The 17,167-nt window shown below is 34.9% G+C and overlaps 1 protein-coding gene across 2 annotated transcripts in view; it reads right to left on the bottom strand.

Annotated features, from left to right (window-relative positions):
• Positions 1 to 1,388: 1,388 nt before the first annotated feature.
• Positions 1,389 to 17,167, bottom strand: part of wt1a (WT1 transcription factor a) — a 20,427-nt gene continuing 4,648 nt past the window's right edge. Inside the window, exons 3-9 of one of the 2 annotated variants that reach the window (XM_016483724.1) lie at positions 16,826 to 16,928; positions 13,096 to 13,182; positions 8,460 to 8,559; positions 6,995 to 7,142; positions 6,819 to 6,908; positions 3,374 to 3,466; positions 1,389 to 2,319 (exon numbers count right to left, since the gene is read on the bottom strand). In XM_016483724.1, the coding sequence (XP_016339210.1) occupies positions 2,198 to 2,319; positions 3,374 to 3,466; positions 6,819 to 6,908; positions 6,995 to 7,142; positions 8,460 to 8,559; positions 13,096 to 13,182; positions 16,826 to 16,928 (743 nt within the window). In that variant the 3' untranslated portion in view covers positions 1,389 to 2,197. The remainder of the gene's footprint in view (positions 2,320 to 3,373; positions 3,467 to 6,818; positions 6,909 to 6,994; positions 7,143 to 8,459; positions 8,560 to 13,095; positions 13,183 to 16,825; positions 16,929 to 17,167) is intronic. The other variant, XM_016483725.1, reaches the window with a different exon arrangement.

Below are 17,167 nucleotides of genomic sequence, written 5' to 3'. Positions count from 1 at the left end.
GACAGAGATTAAGCGCTATCTCTGTGAGATATAGCGGGACTTTTCTGCATGAGTAATAGGGTGGAGAAGCTCGCTGATTTACGCCGCACTGGGGGCCAAGCAAATTGTTTAAGATGGAAAAGGCTAGACTCCAGATAAAGATAAAATATCAGCAGATAGCTGTACATTTACATGGGTGTTTTAATGTAGAGCATGTATGTTTGAAGGGAGGCCTCTGCTTGATTTCCAAATGATTTTTTTAGAATCGGAGTGAATTTTAACTGCGAGGGAAAACTGAACCTGTTCTTGTTCATGTGTAGTATTTGAAGAGCTTACATTTCTAAAGAAAAAAGCTAAATTCAGTTACAATATAAAATGGTCTGCAATAAATAATGCAGATTTATATAATAAATGGGGTTTCTGCAGGTTTTACACAGGTACATTTAAGACTATATAACACCTTTTTAAGAGCAAGTAAAGAAAATGTAAGGAATAAATTGAATGGAACACAGTTCGTCAATGTCATTTTTAAATGTAAACCAAAAAGAAACAAGTCTTGTCTTGTTTTCCAGTGAAAATGTCTAAAGATTCTTACATCAATATTTGAAGAGTTAATTTGCAAAAACAGATAACTCCGTTTTTAACAATTTTCAAAAATCATGTTTTTTTTTATTGTGCGTTCCAGTTAATCTCAATCAAACTGCAGATGGGTTATTTTGATTAGGTTAAAAAATAACTAAGAGAATACAGCTAACTAACACAATAAAACACAATAAAAACATAACAATAAAAAAACATGATTTTTGAAAATTAAAAAAACACAAAGTTATCTGTTTTTGCAAATAAACTCTTCATTTACTTAGTGAAATTTACTTCATTTACTTACTTATTTACTTAAGAAGCCAAACGAAAGTCTTGTTTTGTGAGAAATTGATCCAAATTAAGTATCAAAATTAAGTGAGTTTATGATTAAAAAAAGAACAATCTGTCAAAAAAGTTTTAATTTAAAAGGAAAACAAGTTTTCATTGCCATTGACAGATGTTTGTTCTTCTTTAAGCATAAACACTTAATTTTTTTATAATTTTTCAGAAAACAATTCAATTTGCATCTAAAGTAAATTTATTGATTTAAGAATGCTTAGATATTTGTTTTGGCAAACAAAACCAAAATCCTGAGGAAGATATTTATTTTTTTTCGCAATATTTACTGCCATGACTTTCTGGTCCAGTTTTTTAGGTCTTAATTTGTTGAAAGTTGAATTAAGACATTTTAAAAACCCCATAAACCCTAAATAAATCCAATAATTAACAATGACACTAAAAGAAACAGTATTTGTCAAGAAACAACTGTAACATTTTTCTCCATTTAAAAAGAAAATTATAATAAATTGAACATTACAAATGAAATTCGGAGCAGAATTGGAGCTTCACATTTCATCAAGTTAATGTCGAGAGTTTAATTTTATTTAAAACAATGACTGTCAATAACAGATATATATTTCAAACATACAAATAAAGCTCATTTTAAAAAACAAAAACAAAAACAAAACATGTCCATCCAAATACGTTTCACATTTCTTTCCGTTACTTGTAGTTATAAGAGTCACATTTCCCATGAACAGAATTTTGCCTGTTAGATTTTTATTTTTTGGTGTTGGCTGAGGATTGAAACTAATATTTACAACTTGACCACAACCGCCCAGCCACATAACCAGTGTGACCTACTCATAAATTAACTGGTCGAACTGGATTTTTACAAACAGCATGGATGAGCACTTCAGGGGAGAGAGTTTCACAATTCCAGATTCAACATGCCAAGGACGGATGTAGTTTGGATGATTTTACAAGGAAAGAAAAAAACGGTTACTTTTTAATTTACAACAAACAAAATAAATTATTCTAAAAACTACTTCATTAACTGTTAGGTACATAATATTTCACATCCCAAATCTCATTAAAGACATAAGGCTTTCTCACTGGAAACATGCTTTTATGTTGGAGCCACTGTAATGGTGTATTAGGGCCTGTTGTGAGCTGCCTCTAGGGGGCGCTGCACATGCAGATAAGGAGAGTGTTGTCTTGTCTTGCCAGTTTCCCATATCCAAACCATAACTTGAACTATTATAAAGGAAAACAGACTATTGCTTTTCCTTAAAAAAGCTGTCGTTAATGCTTTGGGATGGGGCCGCACCAGCACCCACTGCCAATGGGACGTGACTCAGATGGCCAGCTGTAGCTTGGTCAGATTCCTCTGGTGCATGTTGTGGTGCCGGACAAGCTCATCAGACCTGGCGAACTTCTTCTGACAGTTTGGCCATCTGCAGTTAAAGGGCTTCTCACCTGAGAGAGATAAACAGGATATAGACATTAGAATGGAATCGAAGATAAACGTTGAAGAGTAATAAGGAATATCTACGTTATTACATTATATTGAGGTCACCTAAGAGCAGTGGTTCTCAACTGCTGGGTCGTAACCCAAAAAATTGAGTTGCAGGTATTTTTTAAATGCAAAAAAAAGAAATTGAATTAACCACATAATTGTGTGTAGGATAACAAATAATAATAAAAAATAATAGCAATAATAACAAAATAAATACATGTTTAAGGCTGTGCATTCAATCAGTCTTTATCATAAATTGACTGAAATTCATGTCACTTGGTAAATGCTATTGAAATGAAATGCACAAAAGCATGAAAAAACATTGAAATTCATTCAAATTCAAGACATTTAGAAATCTAATTATGTTAATACTTTAGCATATAATTGTGCATACGCAGTTATTGATCCTAATGAAATCAATTCTTGTTTTTAGGACATTTTAGTTTACTTAGTATGGTAAGAACTTGTTTAATTCCTGCTTTTTAACACAATACTACTGTATCTACTATCATTTGACTAAAACAATAAAAACATGCATTATGAATATTTCAGTACTAAGAATTATTACTATTGTTATTTATACAAAGCTTGTTTTGTGATCTACTATATTTCTATTTATTTCTTTGTTTTTTTAATCTATTATATTTACAGATTATATTTATTTAAATTGTTTTATGATCTATATGGTCACAAATTTTTCATCTTTGTTTTTTCATTATATTAATTAGGTCACACTACCTATGAATAGTATAGTTGTGTGTTTTTCTCTAGAAGAAGAAAATGGAGAAAATATTTTAAAATGGTGACAGATTAAGTTGAAAATTGTGAATATTAGTAAAAAAAAATGTATCTCTCTAGTTAAGAACCACTGCAGTCAAATAATTTTTCAGTGTGCTCTTTCGAATACAAACTGAAAACATAATGCTAAAGGAAAGTGACCTCTTAAAGTTCAATTATCCATCAAAGAGTGGAAAGAGAGGAGCGAATCATGAAAAAATGAAAAGGTTTACGCACTTGTTTTACCTGTATGTGTCCGGGTGTGGGTCTTAAGGTGGTCTGACCGTGAGAACTTTCTCTGACAGGTTTCGCACTGGAATGGCTTAACGCCTACACACACACAGGAACACACAAGTGTGGTCACACACACACACACACACTAGGAGAGGACGAGTATAGGCTACAGTAGAGGCCATGCCAAAATGTGTCAGAGGGAAAAAAAACACTCTTATATTAAGTATGTGAGACCAACGTCCACAGAGAATCCTAGCAATACATCGGCAAACACTTGCGCTAAATGATTGAGGAAATCATAAAAGTGTTTTCACACACTTGGAACAAGAGTGAAAATGAACATGAACATTTAGACGACTTTAAGTCGACAACTGTAGACTGTTTTATCAAGTTTTTGTTGAAGATGTAAAGAATTAGCATTATTCTACTTGCATAGCAATGTGTCTTTAGCGCCCTTTTAAAAACAAAGCACACACTTTAGCATATTTTTAAAATGAGCACATACTACGAAAATATACTTTAAAATAATATACACAAGTGCAACCTGAATGTAATGTTTTCGGACACTTAACTTCATATTATTGATTAATTAAATGGAAAGGTTTTATATTTTATGTTAAATGCAATTAGTTACTTAAGTGTACTTTTTTGACCCACTTAAGTACTACGTACTAAAGTATCTTTACATGCAATTTTATAATTGTCATAATTATCTTCTATTGTCTTTGAAATATGATTGAAGTGTGCTGACGAATGTACTGACAAGCATTTATGGTAAACTAAAATACATTTTTGAGTCATTGTTATTGAAACTTCTGTCATGTACTTAAGTATATTTCTAATGATGTTGCAGTTTAGTACATTAAAATATGTTAGTTTTAAATGTAATATTGAATAACACTCTACAGTTTGAAATTAACTAGTACTTTACATGTGCTTTAGTATGTTAGTCAACATATCAAAATAAGTGCACTTCTTTACAGCATGTCTATATATATATATATATATATATATATATATACAGTAGTCAACATTTTAAGTGTTTTTTCATCGCTGTTGTTGTAATGTATTGGGAAGCCAGAATGCACATCCATCAACAGAAACATATATTGGCCGAACCCTGTTTGTTTTACGTGTTATTTATAGCAAATTATATTACAGATGCGTTGTCACATTTAAGTTGAACCGTGGTCCTAGCGCGTGCCGGACCGTGTGTGGAGAATTAAATTTAAATTAAATTTAAAATTTACATTTAAATTTATGCATTTAGCAGTCGCTTTTATCCAAAGTGACTTACAGTGCATTCAGGCTATACATTTTTTTTTCCAGTATGTAAATATAAATATAAATATAAATATTTATAATTTAAATATTCCCCTAATATGGTGGAACCGTTCGCGGAAAAAAATTGAACCATACGGTTCTCCACACACGGTATATATATATTAACTAAATAAATAAAATGTACATTTAAGTAAAACTTTTAATTTGACACTAGTTAGTTATTAGTCATTATTACAAAATGAGCTTTGTAAAAGTGCACTTAAAGGGTTAGTTCACCCAAAAATGAAAATTACCCCACAAAAACCCCACAGGAACCAGTTGAGTCCTCTGCTCAATGTGACTTTGCTGCAGCCTGGAATTGAACTGCTGGTTTCATCTGGCCAGAGGAGAACTGGCCCCCCGACTGAGCCTGGTTTCTCCCAAGGTTTTTTCTCCATTCTGTCACCGATGGAGTTTTGGTTCCTTGCCGCTGTCGCCTCTGGCTTGCTTAGTTGGGGACACTTAATTTCCAGCGATATCGTCGACTTGATTGCACAGATACTATTTAAACTGAACTGAGCTGATGATGACATCACTGAATTCAATGATGAACTGCCTTTAACTGAAAATTTAGTGTTTACCATTGTCATTTTGCATTAATGACACACTATTTTCCTAATTAATGTTGTACAAGTTGCTTTGACACAATCTGTATTGTTAAAAGCGCTATATAAATAAAGGTAAAAAAAAATACAAATTTGGCTACTCACCCTCAAGGTTTCTTCTTTCAGATGAATACAAAAAAAATTTAATATTAAAAAAGTTATATTAAAAAATGTACTGGCTCTTCAAAGCTTTATAATGGCAGTGAATGGGGGTTCAAGATTTTGAAGCCCAAAAAAAGTGCATCCATCCATCTTAAAAAGTACTCCACATGGCTCCGGAGGCTTAATAAAGGCCTTCTAAAGTGAACTGATGCGTATGTGTAAAAAAAATATCCATATTTAAAACTTTATAAACTGTAATCTCAACTAACTGTTGTGCGCATGTTAACGAGAGAGTGGCATCCAGCGGAGGATGTAGGAACGTGGTGATGAATGTGGAAGCACAGTGGCGAGAGTCTGGCAACCACAGCTGCCAAAATTATTTTGTAAAAACTACAGAATTTTTTTTACAGTGTACGTCATCCACTGGAACGACATTCTCTCATGAAGGTGTGTACGACATTTTTAATATGGATGTTTTTCTTACACAAATGCATCGATTCACTTCAGAAGGTGCTGTGTGGAGCAGTTTTTATGATGGATGGGTGCATTTTTTGGGCTTCAAAATCTCGACCCCCATTCACTGCCATTATAAATCTCTAGCTTCTGCTAACCTTCTTATGCGCGTACACGAGAGAGTGGTGTTCCAGCGGATGACGTAGGCAAACGTGGTGACGAACATGGAAGTGACAAACGCAGAAGCACAGAGGAGAAAGCAAAACTAAACACCGGTCACAAATTAGAAGTACAAAACGAGGATTTGTAAAGAAAAATGTCAGAGGATTTCGATATAAGCGAAGAGGAGACTGTTTTTTCTTTGCTGTAAACAAAATTTGGCTCTCAAGAGACTAGCATATTCTCACCGGAGCTTATGCTACGCCTACGTCTTACAATGTTCTTACACAAATGCATCGATTCACTTCAGAAGGTGCTGTGTGGAGCAGTTTTTATGATGGATGGGTGCATTTTTTGGGCTTCAAAATCTCGACCCCCATTCACTGCCATTATAAAGCTTGGAAGAGCCAAGACATTTTTTTATATAAATCTGATTATATTGGTCTGAAAGAAGAAAAACATATACACCTAGGATGACTTGTGGGTGAGTAAATCATTGGGTAATTTTTATTTTTGGATGAACTATCCCTTTAAGCGTGCTCGGAAAGTACTCTCTCTTTAAGTACACTTAAATGACATTTTATTTAGCTAATATTATCTTTTCTGCAAGTACAGTATTTAAAAAATATACTTTTGAAATTTGAAGTACACTATAAGTGCACATTTAATGCAATATTAAGAAAACTACTTTTTCACAAGGGGGCCTAGATCTGAAAATCTCCCTCACCAAATAGTTTAATATGCTAGCAAGGAAGTACTACAGGAAAACAGGAGGAGAAGAAAATATAAAGGACAGAGGCGCAAACCTGTGTGTCTTCTCTGGTGTCTTTTTAGCTGGTCTGATCTGGAGAACCTGCGACCACAGTCTGTGAAGTCACACTGATAGGGTTTCTCCCCTATGAGTTTAATACAACCAAACATGTTAAAGTTAATCTTAATATTTGTGCTAATGGTATCTATTAATATTTGTGGGTTGTCTTACCTGTGTGTTTACGGCTGTGCATCTGTAAGTGAGATAGCTTAAAGTATCTTTTGTTGCATCCCGGGTAGGCGCACATAAACGGCCTTTTTTCGTTGGTTTCGGATGAACGCACAATGGCGGGTGTAATGCCCGGCACTCTCCGCCCATCCTGTGAGAAAGTCAAAAACATTCAATTCATGCTACAACAAACGCTGCGCAGCGAACAAGACATCCAAACCGAGCGCCCATGGGGAAAACTGCTAATGATTAGCATGTCCAATCGGTTCATTACTGCAGAATTAGCTGTGAAATGATCATTCGGATTTCTCCATGCTACTGATATGAGCTCTAACTGTGAACGGTTAGTCACGGACGTTAGACAGACCCTATTTCGCTGCTTCACTCCCTCCGTTCCTCCCGTTTCCCTCATTTGCACACTGCTAAAACCCATCTGCTCTTAATTAACTAGCGCTTAGCATAATGGCGTTTCCGTACGCTGGCACGGTAATGAAAGAGTGTTAAGTGTTATTGATAAGTAAATTATTGAAACTGTTCTACGGCTATAGTGCCAGACTTATATATTGACCCCACGGGGATGATAACACAGCAGGCCAGGCAGTACAGCTCAGTGCCTAGCATGCTACGCTTGATTTGTTTGTGACAGTTAAGTTCAGATTAGCTGTCTGTAACCATAAATTTTAACTAATGTTTTGTATGCAATGCATTTTCGTACATATAATATCTATTGTTCTAGCTATCAGACTGTCTGTCCGTTTGCTGTTTTTCTACCTGACATTTTATCTATCTATCTATCTATCTATCTATCTATCTATCTATCTATCTATCCATCTACACTGCAAGTTGACAAGTCATTCTAAGTTGCCCTTCATGCATTTATACAACGAAGAGGGAAGAATAAACAGAGAAGTGAAGAACGGCATCCCATTTTAAGCAAGAGCAGCTCTGGAGTATCTCTTCTTTTACAGCTTTAAGGCCGCTGACAGACATTAATTAAGAGCTAATGATTTATATGCATGAGCAGCAGGCAACTGGAAACTGCAGCTTTACAGCTAATGGACTTTTTTAAGTGATTCCTCTTCGCTTTTCATCCTGAAATGCCTTTCAAATCTCTCAACTATTCTGGCAGGGGCCTGCTTCCTCTCGCATAGCGTTCTCATTGCGTCAGATGGTTTTCTTCAGCACCTTCTTTTTTAATTACATTTGTCTTTTTTTTATTAGTTATTTAAGGCACTGTGTCACTTCTAAATCTCAGGTTTTTCATTTCTTTTTGGATTATACATCATTTTAGCAAGTTGTATAATCAACCTTTTGATTAAGGGTTGTGTGTGAGGTGTTTGTCTGTGTCAGTGTGTCTTTGTATGCCGTGGCCTGACCTTGGCCCGATGTGAGTACATCCCAAGAGCACAAAGAATCTTAGTGTGTCCTGAGAGTGAACTCAAATGAGCTGTGAGCAAGAGATACTGACCTGAAGGCCTCTGAAGACGCCATGGGTGTGGATGCGGTACTGCCTGCTGCAGCTGTAGACCATGGGTGTGCTGGGGTCACTCTCATAGCCTCCTGCATGGCTGTTTGTGATTAAACAGGAGAATATTTTGTTAATGTGATCAGATGGAATAAAGTAAGCTTATTCAAAAAAAAAAGGAAAAAAGGAAATGCAATTCATTTTTCTAGCTATAAGTATAAATCTTGTGATTTTTTTGTTTTGTTTTGTGCTTAAAACAAGAAAAACATTGCCAGTGTGGTAAAAAGAAATCACTTCTGTTTAAAAGGGCTCAATAATGTTTTTTTCCAGCAAGGATGCATTAAATTCAAAATTTACAGTAAATACATTTATAATGTTACCAAAGATTTCCATTCATCAGAGAATAATGAAAAATAATGCATCGTGTTTCCACAAAAATATTAAGCAACACAACCATTTTCAACATTGATAAGAATAAGAAATATTTCTTGAGCAGCAAATCAGCATATTAGTATGATTTCTAAAGGATCATGTGACACTGGTGATTGGAGTAATGATGCTGAAAATAAATTACATTTTTAAAATATATTAAAATAGACAAGTCATTTTAAACTGTAATAATATTTCACAATATTACTGTTTTTACGGTATTTTTCATCAAATAAATGCAGCCTTGGAGCGCATAAGAGACGTATTTCAAAAGCATTTAAAAGCAACCCCAACATTTTAACATACTGTAGTGCATATTAAAAACAAGTCATTGTATCAGATATTTTTACAAAAAAAAAAAAATACTGATTAACAAAATGATTAGCTTTTTCATAATGTTAAAAATGTTCAAATTTAATATATATTTAATGAGCAAACTTTTAGTTTTAAACTGATATGGTACTATAACTAGAATAAAACATGTCTGTTGATGCATGTAAAACATCAACAATTGCTCCACGCAACTGTTGTAATGTAATAAAAATGTAATTCTACTTCATAACTTTCTAATTTATGCGCGACAGCAGATACAGTCCTTCCTTAATCTCTCCATGCATTATTTCACAAAGTTTGGATGACATACAGAGGGCATTGCTAGCCATAAAATACACAGAGTCATGTCTTTGTAACTCATCTTGACATTGGGGCAAATTGCTCCCTGTGTCAAAGAGCAATATTTTTGCCCTAAACATTTGAGGTAGGGCCAGTCAGAGGGATGAATGGGGAATGTATGGTCTTGCTCACTGTTGAGCTTGTGCCTGAACCTCAGCGGTATGACTTTTTACATCACGCTGTAAATACACGATTATCAGGACAATTCTACACCATGTTTCTCCGCTTTGGAGAAAAGACCACACATTATGGAAACTGTTTTTCGTTACTATACAGATCTTTCCCAAAATTTCACGAATTTAGGTTCATGAGGTATAAAGTTCTCTTTGTCTGACCAGCCAGACAGAAAAGACAGTCCAAAACAGCATCCTGCAGTAAATCTTCTCACAGTTCATTCATTCACCCAAGCCGAACCACCTTGGGCTTGCGACAAGCATGGGATTTGGAGGTATGTGAAGAGCTATAGCTAGTTGGCCGTGTATAGGAATGATTAAGTTTGTCTTGAGGAGCCACAGCAACGCTTCCATGGCAGCCCCCTTGAGATCGATCAGCGTGTCTGATTTTTCCTCAACTGAAACCAGCCCCATCCCTCTCATTTATCAGCATATGAATCATTCCGTCACCCAGGGCTCCTCAGACTCTTTCAGGGAGGCTGGGGAGAGGTCACAGCCTCCTCCCAGCCTGGCCGAACGTGACTGCGGATTCTCACTCGGGTCCCAGGGGGAGTAGAGGCTGTCCCATTGTGCACTGATGCACTTCCACCTCCCTCCTGCGCGGCTCCCTTCCTCCCGGCGGGCCGGCGCTCGGCCTGGTCAAGGCTGAGGTGCCACTGGCAGAAATATATGGCAGGATATCGTTCTCTAGCCAGACAAAACAGGCTTATTCTGCATGTGCACACTCAACTCTCTGGCACAAACAGAATGATGAAGAAAGTTGTGGAGAATAGATTTTTAGATCGAGTTTTTCAATATTAAATATGCAGACACGACTATAAGAACATCTACAGGTTGATTTAGCTGAAAAGTGCACAACCGCAACCGGATCTTGTGAGAAAACTAGAATTTTTTTGTATATTTATTTTTTTAAGATTTATTTTTTGCCATTTTTGCCTTTATTATGATGCGGGAGAGAGAGAGAGGAGGCAGGACCGGGAAAGGTCTTCAAGCCGGGATTCGAACTCTGGACGCTCGTAGCACAACGGCGCTGCATGTTGGCGCACTGCCCACAAGCTACCTGCGCCGACGAAAACTAGTATTTTATAGGTTGGTTATCTAGTATGAATTAGTACAATGTGTGTCGCATGAAAATGAACAATTTTTAGAAAAAAGTACACACAAAGCTCCACCCCTAACCCCACCGCTAAACGAATCATATGATTGTTGATTCAGAAGTCATTCGTTCAGTTGGACTGCACTAGCTGCGCTGTATGTTTCTGATTCGCAAAAAGGTAATGGCTCATAAGAGTCATTTGTTTGGGAATCAGACAACAGTGTTTGCACTATATCTTTTTGATTCGCTATCGGGAATCAGAGTAAACTGGTTGCGCTGTAATACACTACAAAGAACCGACTCCCATTCACAAGGGGCAATTTTTGAGAATCGGACTATACTGATGAGGTATTTGTTTCACTAAAATGAAGCAGTTTATTAGAGTACCTGTAATCTATAATCAGTAACTGTGATTACATTGATAAAGCTGTCTGTTTAGCACTGTTTATTCAGTTGAAGAAGTAACGCAGAAAACTCATTTACATTTAAGTACGGTATTCTGCAAGAATGGTGAACATCACTCAGTTCTGCTATTTAAAAAAATGGAACCAGTTCTTAAAAAGAAAGAACCGCTTCTTAATTCTGACACCTATTGTTTTATCCAACCAATAACAGAAGTTTGGGATGAGCGTTAAAGAAACCTGTCAGTATTTTTGCAATTCCTATTGGTAGCACTAGCGGCGCAAAAATTCCACATTTCACCTTAAAATAAACGTTTAAAGGCCTGTTCACACCAAGAACGATAACTATAAAGATAACTATATTAGCGTCCAGACAAGTGGACGATATTGTCTATATATTCTAAGCGCATGCTCATCTGCCAATTAAAATTCTCAAGCTCGTTATAGCAGGATTGATTCTGATTGGGTGTCAATGTTTTTATCGTTCATCAGCTGGGAAAAAAATAGTTTTGAAAGTGATTCCAGTGATATCATTTCTCTGTGCCATTATCATTATCAGTGTTGGGGAAAGTTACTTTTAAAAGTAATGCATTACAATATTGCGTTACTCCCTAAAAAAGTAACTAATTACGTTACTTAGTTACTTTTTGCGTTACTTTCGCGTTACTTTTTAAATATGAGCAGGGCTTGATTGTTTTTAATATAAGAAGTTGTATTTATAGCAAATGTAAAAGCCCTTTCACACCAACAAGTGTAATGAATAAACCTCAGGCTAAAGGAAAAGTAAATTCCCGTCTGTACAGTAGAACGCAGGAGAAGAAACACTCTTCAGCAATAAAAAAAACAATGAAGCACAATTGTTAGTTTATCTAAAGTCATTTTTGCTTATTAGTATGGTTGAACTGGATCATCAAAGGTCAGCAGCAAAGACATTGGTTAATAAAATGGGATAAGATACATTTGCGTTAACATATTTAATTATTGCAGGTTTGCGTCATATTCTGAGTTTGCATTTCACTGTTTTAATTCATTTTGATGAATACTAAATCTGTTTTTTGTGAGTGGGATGAATTAATGCACATTCACATTTAGTCTAGAACTACAGTAACATCATGTTCACACAGCGCACACAACTCTTCTGCACTTCCGTTTTCTCCCAATATGGGGACAGGAGACTTGTCAGTCAATAAATGGGAAAACAAAGTAACTGCGTAACTTTTTTTAAAAAGTAACTCAGATATTTCCTTGTATATTAAAGTAATGCGTTACTTTACTAGTTACTTGAAAAAAGTAATCTGATTACGTAACTTGCATTACTTGTAATGCGTTAACCCCAACACTGATCATTATAGCTGTGGTGTGGACTCTGCTATTCTTTAATATTGAGAACGATTTTTAGAACTACTGTATATATGTTTATCGTTATCTTTAAAGTTATCATCCTTGGTGTGAACAGGTCTTAATACTAAAATAAAAAATCAATTTTATTTTGTCATTCAAATTGTAACTAAAGTTTCATTTTTTTATTTCTCTCCCTTTCTCTCTTTCTTTTCTTTTTTCTTTTTTTTGATCTGGCTAGTATTGTACTATTTGCGATGAATTTGGTTTTCGAAAACATCCATGGCAATGTACCATAAAAGAAACAGAACCCAAACCATAGTGGTTTGCATACATAATCCAACTTGAATTCAGACTTTATTATCAGGCCCTCACAATAATTTAAATTCCCATTTTATTTTCCAAGCATTAGTACCAGCTTAAATGTAGCATATTATAATTCCTTCTCTTCTCTTAGCTGAAACAAATGTGTGCTTATTCAAATCACAGAACAATTTCCTACATGACAGCAGCGGATCACGTCGACCTACCTCTTTATAGTGGATGCCAGAGGGTTGACGGGATTCCACGCCATGCATTCCAACTGTGACGCTGCCATTTGATATAAATTATCGCTGCTGGGATTGAAAACAACAGAAATACGATTTAAGAAAATATACATATACAGTATTTTCCTTTACTATAAGCACTCTTATTCTAAAAAAAACAGCAACCACTGTTGGATGTAAAGAATGTGTGAATGAAAAATAGCCCTTTTGACAAAGGCATCCTGGGTAACAGTGAATGAATGTGTCATATGTGCAAAAAAAAAAGGAGGTTACCCACACCAGGGGTGATCAGTTAATCAGGTCATCCCTCTGACCAAAAACCTGCCATACGTTATTAAAAGCCTGGCTGTAGGACCATTAGTTACTCTGCCAGGTGCTCACCCAAACACATCATTTGGATTTATCTACAGAAACTCTGACATCATAGTGTTTCATCATAGACAGGCAACAGTATACGGCGGTATGAACTGGTACCTGGTACTGCGCTTGCTTCACTGACGAAGAAACATAACCGTATTTCAGCATCAACAGAGTTTGTTTTGAGAAAATACTGTCTGAAGAAACTAATTTGACATGTTGTGTTACATATGTTTCAGGACTATTTCTATAATGATAACTTAGTTTAGTTGTGTTGGACAGTATAAATTTAATTTGAATGATTTTTCATACTATTAATGGTGTATTTCAGCACATTTGTGACATAATGTTGGTTACCACAAAACCTTTTTTTTTTTTTTTGTGGTAAAATATATATATATTTTTTTTTTTTTTTTTTGAAAGTGATTAATACTTTTATTCAACATGGATGCATTACATTTATCAAAAGTGACAGTAAAGACATTTATAATGTTACAAAATATTTCTGTTTCAAATAAATGTTGTTCTTGAACAGAATCTTAAACTCTTTTAAACATTAATAATAATAAGAATACAATTTTCTTAAGCAGCAAATCAGCACATTAGAATGATTTCTGAAGGATCATGTGACACTGAAGACTGGAGTAATGATGCTGAAATTTGAGCTTTTCATTACAGAAATAAATTACATTTTATCCTATATTAAAATAGAAAACAGTTATTCCAAATTATAATAATATTTCACAATATTACTGTTTTTACTGTATCTTAAATCAAATAAATGCAACCTGGGTAAGCATTTTTAATGCATTAAAAAAAGTCCCTGCAGAAAATATACTAAACACAAGTTTTTATCAACAGTATTTATGGCATAATGTTGGTTACCACAAAAATACATTTTAAATTCTTTTTCTTGCATTAACATGATTTTATTGCGCAAAAATTGCTCACTTTACTGCGCTTACTTTGTATTATCTTTACTGTGTAAAGTTATATCCAATTTTACTATTCATGGCCATAACTATATAACGCCTAAACCATAAAACCTTAAAATGACTGTAAAAATTATTATTTATACAGCTCTGCATTTCAAATAATACACTGGTTTTAACAGAAGAATTAATGTCAGTGCTTTTATAAAAAGAACCTGGTATATTCCTTTAAACAGAGCAAAACGTAAAAATGTTCACTGTTTTAAAAGTACAGCCACAGGTTAGAAAGCAATTTTTTAAGCTATATTCAATTTTACAATCCATTGGCATGACAATGTAATGCTTAAATCCATAAAACTAATATAATATACTAATATAATATTAATATGATTTAAGTATGCATCATGCAAAAATTGCTTACTAATCTTTTCTTTGTAAAGTTCTATCCAATTTTATGATTCACTGCCTTACAATTAAACCTTAAAAAGACAGTACAAATTGATTTACACAGCTTTGCAGCTCAAATAATACACAGAAGAATTAATGTCAGTGCTTATATAAAATGAACCTTGAATTCATGGAAAAAATGTCATAGTTTGTTCAAAGATATAATATATGGTCTGGTAAGCTCCCCCGTTCAGCTTTGCTCTGTGAACATGGTCTGGATCTTTGTTTTTCATTTTTGACGCACCAGACGCAGATGCAGGAAGCCTGTAGATTGTGAACAGTTTACATTTTCGTACACTGCATCTGCTTTTGAGATTAGCAACAACCTAATTTTACTTTGAAAATCTGGACATGTTTTTATTCCAGCCACCTCGTGCTACCTAAAAACCGCTTTAACCGGAGGCCTGTGTAAATACAGGGCTGTAGGTACCAGGTGTTTGATCTGAAAAGCAGCACCGCGTTCTGATTTGAGGATTCACAGCTGCCTCGCTGCGGCCCGATAGGAGACTGTTTATTACAGCGCCGAGAAGCTGCCGTTCGACCTGAGTTAAAGTCCTCTTATCATCCCAATTCTGTTATTTGGAATCTTTATGTTCCCTCTGCGCTGGAAAAACAACATGGCGAAAGCATCCGAGGAATGTGAGATCATTTCGGGGCTGTAGTACTCGCACTGTTAGCCCAAGTTGCGAAGGGAATTCCACCGAGAACAGTTAAGCACTTATCAGAATGAAAGAATTCAGAGCTGGTCTGAAAGTGCAAACGGGTGGTGGATTAAACCGTTTATCTTGGCGTAGTACACAATGCTGTGCAGCACTTGACCTTTATTAAGCACGTTTGACAGAACCCAGCTTTGATTTGGCAGTATGCTGTTAAATGAAATTATACCAATTTGCTGTTAAATGAAATTATACCAATTTGCATTTGACACACATGTTATTTTATATTGATGAAATCTGGAAAAAAATGTGTTTGTTTATATAGTGGCATTAGAGATTACATTACTGTTTAGAATTTTGGGGTCAGTAGATTTTTTTTTTGGAAACAGATTCAAAAAGGACACATTAAATTGATCAAAAGTGACAGTAAATACATTTATAACGTTACAAAAGATCTCTATTTCAAATAAATGCTGTTCTTTTGAACTTTTCATCATTATCACTATTCATCAAAGAATCTTGAAAAAATATTTTCAACATTAATAATAATGCAAGTTTCTTATTCTTAACCAGCAAATCTGAAGGATCATGTGACACTGAAGACTGGAGTAATCGTGCTGAAAATTCAGCTTTGCATCAAAGGAATAAATTATATTTTAAAATATATTAAAATAGAAAAGAGTTATTCTAAATGATAATAATATTTCACAGTATTGCTGTTTTTACTGTGTCTTTGGTCAAATAAATGCAGCCTTGATAAGCACCTCTTTAAAAAAACATTAAACATTTTTACTTTAAACTTTTAAATGGTAGTGTATATTTTTAATGCATTTTTTTTTTTTTAAGTACCCAAACTTTATTCGAACATCCTGTGCCTCCTTTTCCTCCTCTTGTTACCTAACTTCCGCACTTCCTCTACGTGCTCAGTGGCAGCGTGACTTTTTGGAGCCACCATAATAGCAGATTTCGCCGTGTCTCTGATTGTTGCACAGGCCTGGTTATTGAACAGAACTGGATTTGAACTTCCTGCACCCCGTGTGTCCTGACAACTATCATTGTGCTGTCTGTGGCCAGTCTGGACGATTTTTTTTTAAAGAATTCAGAGGCTATGTGCATGACTTCCTCATTTCATATCTCATTCCTTCATATCTTTTTGGATGCATATTACATTTTGTGAAGTCTGTTTTTCGGTTAAGGAAGCATTTAAGAAACTTCTGAAGCGGCAATGATCTACATGTCTTGTATAGAGAGAGCGTGAGAGAGGAACATGTTTCAGAAGGCCTTGAGATGTTACTTGTGATGATAGGACTGGAGCTGTACCTGTTGTATGGGTTCCTCAGGAGCAGAGCCTGACTTCCTGTACAGCTGTCAGAGGGAGTGTGGCAGCCGTATACAGGAGGAGGAACAGGATACTGCTGGTCACCTGAAATGCAACAGAAATATAAATGAAAAGCCTTTGATAGCATTTATTTCAGGCATTGATTTGATTTCTAAGATCTTATACCCGGGCATCTACATTATCTTTGTAGTGGACAAAAATTATATTTAGAATTAAACTTATTTATATACAGTATATATAACAATATAATACATTGTTTATATTATTATTATTATTAACAATATTGATGTATTTTTAAATGAATATATAATAATAATATATAT

This window comes from Sinocyclocheilus anshuiensis, unplaced genomic scaffold (genome assembly GCF_001515605.1).
Source record: "Sinocyclocheilus anshuiensis isolate Anshui unplaced genomic scaffold, SAMN03320099.WGS_v1.1 scaffold1102, whole genome shotgun sequence".
In the NCBI taxonomy this organism is placed as follows: domain Eukaryota; kingdom Metazoa; phylum Chordata; class Actinopteri; order Cypriniformes; family Cyprinidae; genus Sinocyclocheilus; species Sinocyclocheilus anshuiensis.
This window is presented reverse-complemented; position numbering and strand designations above follow the sequence as displayed.